We start from the raw sequence: 6814 nt of genomic DNA on the forward strand, positions 1-6814 counted from the left end.
TTTAACATCATTGACTGCTACATGTCTTTGTAAGGTAACACACTTTTATTGTAACTTCTCTATGGATGTTTGGTTTCATATTGTTTTTTTTTTTAGATGAACTGATGATGCTTTCTGAGCAGAGAGCGAAAGGTCTTCAATAAATAGATGAAGTAGCCACCTTCTTTGTCTTTTATTTCTCCACTTTGACCGAAAAACCCACCACTCTTCGAGTGTACCTTAGTTATATATATATATATATATATATATATATATATATATATATATATATATATATATATATATATATTATATATTATATATATATATTTATTTATATATATATATATATATATATATATATATATATATATATATATATATATATATATATATATATATATATATACAGAGGCAAAGGAAAAAAACCAATATTAAACCGATGATAATGAAACCCAAAATATAAGAAATCGAAGAAATAATTAACTCGTTAACTAAGTTAACATACATGGCCTTCAGTAAAAGTTATAAGGATAATAATTTAACATTAATCGAATGCAATTTATATGTAAAAATATTTGATATTTGGAGTCTACTCTATAAATAAGAATTAAATAGTTCATTAATATTTTTAATTGTAGTCATTGTGAACACATACAACATTATATTTTGATAGTTTATAGCGATAATTTGACAACGATCTTTAATAAATAATAATTATCAAATTTAAATAACTATATTGAATGTAATGGTACTCCCAAAACGTTCTTTCTTCTATTGAAAACAAAAAATAGGTTATTCCAATAAAACGTAACATAAAAATATTGAATGAAATATTTCTCTACAATTCCATAATCTAAACATCACATAATGTAGCTGTACATATTTAAAAACAAAATTATTCTCCTTCAATAATTAAATGTAGTTTTAAGTATACAACATAAAATTGAACAAATTAATATACTCTTTACCAACATTATTATGTAAGAGGATTTAGCATCATGTATTGTATATTGTGAGAAATATACCACAAAATAAAAATTTCCAACTAAATTTACTTAATAAAATAAATGTTTTAGGCACAAAGTTTATTCATTTTTTATACTGTATAAAAACTTTGCAGATTTAATAAAAAAATTTTCAACTAGTAAAAGGGATAATTTGCCAAATCTTAATTAAAAATATTGATGTATCTAGTATAATCATACCCACGATTAGGAATTTTAAAAGAAAAAGAGGTTCAAATGTCTAAATAAGGATATGATGTGACAAAATGTGAGTTAAAAACTTTTAGAAAATGAATTAAAATATTAAAAAATTAACTATATTACCTAGAAAAATATTTGTAATCACAACCCGAAAATTCTGGTATTTTGTAACAGGCATAACGTGAATTACACAATTAATATACTCAATATAAGTAAAAATTTAATGAGACTAGGGTAAATATGTTACCACGGTCTCCACATATCACCTGATTCATTATGTTTACCACTAAAATCTATTGGACTGTCAACTTTCTTAATCCCTTCAACTTTTTCACAACTACCCGAGGTACTTGGACTACAAATATCACTTTGGGATCTAAGGTTAACGCCGAGAGCACTGGCTAATTGCACATAGTGTTCTGGAAGCAAGAGCACGTAATTTCCATCGTAAGATTTTGGTTTAGAAGATACGGATTCATCATTGGATGATTGATCTATTAGGCGGTTACATCTATTGTTGTTTACTTCTTCCACTACCTGAGATGTTTCTTGTCGGTCTTCAAGAGCCGGAGGAGCGTTTGCTTGCTTCAGATCTACATCCACTTCAGCGACGCAGTTATCTAAATGTCTAAGTAGCCTCTGTCTAATTCCCGAATCAATTACAGTCATGGTTTGAGCATCTGGAGTTTCCAAATATCGCTGAACTTCTCTAACACAGTCAGCGTAACCTGCTTTGTACTGATTGATGCCTTTAACATCGAGACTTCGATGTCTTTGAAAGTGCCTGACTGTCAGTTCTAAGATATCAGCTTTTTCTAATTTGGAGTGCTTGGTGTTGTCAGCTTTAGCCGAATCTAAAATTAAGGTTTTAAGTGCAGCCAGGCTTTGGTTTATCCTGGCTCTTCTTCTTTTTTCCATCAAGGGTTTGTTGGCTCGACGAGGTTCTGATGGTTTTTTATTTTTCGCTGTCATAACTGGCCGATCGTGGCACGAGTTTCGGTGGAGCGTCGTAACGTAGAACTGGTCAGACGCGGCGCGTCGCCAAAGTTGTAATGAAAGGCTGTCGGGAGTTCGGGAGCTGAACGTCGGCGTCGGCGGAAGGGGTAGGCGCGTGCGGTGGTCTAGTGCGGCGCGGTGAGGTGAAACGAAGAGGGGCGGCAGCTTTAGTCGCGTGCCGACACCACCACATCACACCATCGGTTGTTAAAAGAAGTCGTCAAACATTTTTGAAACTATGATATTTCGAATATATAAAATATTTATTTATAAAATAATTAAAACGAACGGAAAGAAGAAAATATCTTGTGTATATTCGAAGTATATTTATGTGGTAGTTTTTTTATTTATTATAAATATAGAAAAAAAGATAATATATAAATTCACTAAAATATTTAAAATAAAAATAGTACATTTTAATGTAATTCTTAATCTATAATTGATGGCAAGATCAGAAAACACAGAAAATGAAAAAATATAAAGAATCTATTGAGGACTAGGCTTGTAATAATTTTTGGTGTTTATTGATTTGTGTATAATAATCGTATGGCCATGGAACATGGAACACAAATATAAACAATAATACAATAGTGACCTGCGATCTAATTATATTGCGTGCTTTACCATTGGTTAGTTTAAGTTCAACTCCGTTTATTGTATATTTAAATATTAAACATTTATATAAGGTACAAATTGTGTATATTATCTTGTAAAACTTTTTGTGTTAAGGGTTGAACTACCTTACTACAGGCTTTCCATAATTATGAAACTTTTAACCGGGACAGTGAATAGTGGATAGAGTAAAATAAAAAAAAAACGATTAAGCTGCTGCCAAAACTTTTTAATAATTAAATATCCATTTTTCCTACCATTTGTACTTCTCACTTGTATGTACTTTTTTAAATAAATTTTTAATTATTAGTTTTTTCATAAAAATCGTTACATTAAACTTTAATTTAGAGTACAGTAATGCTCGTACAGTGGACTCCAACATGCAGCCTCTATCGTCCGACCAAAAAATATGTTTCGTCATCTAGAATACATGCTCTAATGAAGCGGATGTGCCTAAAACCAGTATTGATATTAAAATTATGTTTACTGGATAATAAATGGTGACCAAAACTTGAAGAGTCTGGTCTTTTCAAGTGTTCTCTGATTCTGTTAGATAACTTTCGAATGACTCTACCTACATAAGAGGCATCACAATCATCACATTTTAATTTATAAATAGCACTTTTGTCAAGAGTGTTCATCGTTTCTTTGGCGATGATTAAAAAGGAACCTAAAGTGTTGTATGACTTGAAGGAAATTTTCATGTCTTCAATTATAGAAGTAAAAAGTTTTGATATTTTTTTGGAAATGTTGCTAATATAAGTAAAGGAAAAATGTCTGATGTTATTTGTGGCCTTGGGTTGAAGCAAGCTTTGTGATGAATGAGCAAGCTTTTCTTACTTTTTTGATTTATGTTTATAAAATAAGATCTTTAAAATTTTTGTTTGTTATATTTCAGTAAGTACACAAAATTTATTAATAAAAAATTTTCAAAAACATTTATTATATAGTTCTTCTCTACATATCTACAAAACAAACATGCTAGCCAAGTAAAACGTCATACCAAAAGAAAGGTTGTGATGTTTTTTACAAAACAAAATACTAATATGCAGGGTGTTCCATTAAAAATGAGAAAACTTTGTATTTGGAAATAGTGATCCCTGTAAATTATATGGCTAAATTTTAAAGATATAAAATTATTTAAAAATAACATTACACTAGAAAATTTTTGACATATCATTTATATTTTTAATAACTTGGAAACCTAATCTACGGGCCAATCTACATGAAATCCCCATTATTTTTCATTTTCAAAAAAAAACTTATACCTATACAATAATAACCAATAATAATAATTAACTATACAATAAATTCCACAGAATGTTTAAGGTTTATTATAGTATATTTAAATCTTTTATATTATTATTTTTTATGGCACTTAGCTTCCTGAAACTTGTATTGTCAAAACGAGCTTTTTGCTAGAAAATTGTAATCCATATATATATATATATATATATATATATATATATATATATATATATATATATATATATATATATATATATATATATATTTATTTTATTCATTAACACAAATGCTTTTAACTGCTAGACTAATATCTTTATCAATATATTACAACGTACGTACAAAATCTTATTTTTTTGGTTTCCGATGTAGTTAGTGCACTCATTAAAAAAAAATTAAAACCTCGACAAATACAATTATTATCATATTTTTTTTAGCGTTTAAGTATACGATTTAGCTTTTCGGTATATTGTTGTATAACACAAATACTAATGATGACGCCAGGTTTTGAAGGTATGTATATGATATCCATAATATGCTTAAAAAAATGTATCTTAACAAAATTAATCACGAATAAGGCTGCAACGAAAACAGTGTTACCTAGGGTTTATTTTTGATGGCACAGATTTCTACAAACCATATATTTTTTTTGTTTTTCAACAACGAATAAAATGCTGTTTGCAAAATGTTTACATCATAAACGCTGAAAAAGTTATAAAGGGAAAACTTAAAAATTTTGAAATTGATAAAATGTCTGAATTGAGGACATTCTAATATACTGGAAAATAGTATATTTATTGATAACAATTTCAAAAAAATCATTTAGAAGTCGTCTAAAGGATAATAAGTCGAGGCATCTATGAAGTTAAAAATAGTAGGGATTTGCCTATATATATATATATATATATATATATATATATCCCTTATTGATGTGAAAATTTACAGCATATTGTAGTACATTTAAAAGAAATATTTATCATTGCACGTAATTAGCATGGGTTTAGGAATTTCAACTTCCAGAAAACTCACAAAAACTGCTAGAGATTTAGAATCTATAAGCTTAACAACCAAGCTTCAAGAAAATATACTGTATGTGTAACAGCAATCAATTGTGCTAATTTTAGAAGTAATAGATAATATTGAAATTTTAAAACACTTCGCGATACAAATGCACTTGGAATACATATTAGAATACACAATTTATTTAAAAAATAATTTTTCTATAAATTTAAATTATTTGACTGCATGTACTAATAATTTTTCCCCATAGTTTGACGACTGCTAGTCATCGGTGTGTAGGCTTTTTAGAAGGACGAGCGGGAGAGGAGGTCGCTTGTTAGACACGAGACGCGTCAGACACGCGCCGGCCGCGCCACCCCTTCCCTTCTGCCGCCGCCAGCGTCCACACCGCAGAGAGCAGCCAGCGTCGAGGCGCCCACTGCCACCACTACCACCCGCCACCTTGATTATTGCTCATTTACCGGCCAACCTGTTCTCGCCACCGCTTCGAATTCAAGCTACATAGGCCAGGTGTTTGAAAATATTTTCGATCAATATATTCGACAAAATTTTGTATGGCATAATATGTAGTAAATATATTTTTGTAAACGTTTATTGTCAAAACTCCATAATACATCCGTCTATCTCATATGTAAACTTCTCTTTACATTATTTCTTAGATTATAATTCATAAAAATGGTTCTTTAGTATGTTATTCTTTGGTTCTGTAGTTATTTAAGCTAAATATTCTGTTTCTATGGGATTAAGTCACAATTGATTGTAATTAAAATTACATTTTTGACTAACTACACTTAGACGTTTCGATTTCTACTGCGGAAATCGTTGAAAATTATTTAAGAATTTTGTTGTAAGAGTGTATAACCGCTGAGTTGTTGTTGAGGTTATGTTTTCTTAAAAATTGAACGTTCACTTTGCCGCGGTGCTTTGGGTATAAAGATGTGAGGGTGGGGTTTATGACCTATGGAACTTCAAGTTCTGTTTATTCTATGTGTTTATGCATTATTTGTATGTGCTACAACGTATGTGTGTTGTTAAGCGATCATGTATTGTATTTGTGTGTTGCATATGTATTGTGTATGATTAAAGACGATATTTCTTAGAGTTTCTTAGTCTGCTATTGTTGGTATATTCTTGTTATTCACTTCGTCTTTTAGTATTGGCAACCAAAGCCTGCTACACTCTGTTGGTGGATTTGCTACACATTTTTCTTCATTTAGTAAGATGAGGGCTGCTTCTTTGATTTCTCTTTTTTCCATGGTTGTTTCTTTCATGATTATTGATGCATGTCCATTGTACTCTTTGTTCATTGTGCCAGGCATGCTGTGGGGAGGGAGTAGCTCCGTTTTGTTGAAACTTTAAAGCTTCATTTGGGATATTTGGGTGGTTATCGTCATGCAAATAATTTTGATAACTCGTGAGATTTCCGTCTACGAAAATTGGGCCGAATAATTTATGAAAATAAGAGATATTGTTTTGGGCTTTTGTGATCTAGTGATATTTGTTTGTACTCATTATCGACAGTTTTGTTTATTTACAGTGCCGTTTAGAATAAATAAGGATACATTTCATTTTTATAATATCTTAGAAACCCTGATTTAGTAACTGCCTCTGCATGAGGATATTTATTATTGAATATACTGCATACACATCGATATTAATCTTATTCGACCTGAAACTGTTGAAAACGTGATGCGTGAATTTAAGCAAAGTTTGACTTATTGTCAAGTACTGAGGAGATCCCAATTCGAGCACCT

At 30.1% G+C, this 6814-nt stretch overlaps 1 protein-coding gene across 1 annotated transcript; it reads right to left on the reverse strand.

The window, feature by feature from the left end:
- Positions 1-410: 410 nt before the first annotated feature.
- On the reverse strand, positions 411-2222 carry LOC140446848 (transcription factor HES-4-like). Its single transcript, XM_072539428.1, has one exon. The coding sequence runs from the start codon at positions 2157-2159 to the stop codon at positions 1431-1433; it is 729 nt and encodes a 242-aa protein (XP_072395529.1). The 5' UTR covers positions 2160-2222; the 3' UTR covers positions 411-1430.
- Positions 2223-6814: the final 4592 nt, after the last annotated feature.

The sequence above is a fragment of the Diabrotica undecimpunctata genome, chromosome 7 (assembly GCF_040954645.1).
Source record: "Diabrotica undecimpunctata isolate CICGRU chromosome 7, icDiaUnde3, whole genome shotgun sequence".
Classification (NCBI taxonomy): domain Eukaryota; kingdom Metazoa; phylum Arthropoda; class Insecta; order Coleoptera; family Chrysomelidae; genus Diabrotica; species Diabrotica undecimpunctata.

Excerpts from the sequence above, each read along its gene's own strand:
- LOC140446848 (XM_072539428.1), bottom strand. The coding sequence starts at position 2,159 with ATGACAGCGAAAAATAAAAAACCATCAGAACCTCGTCGAGCCAACAAA.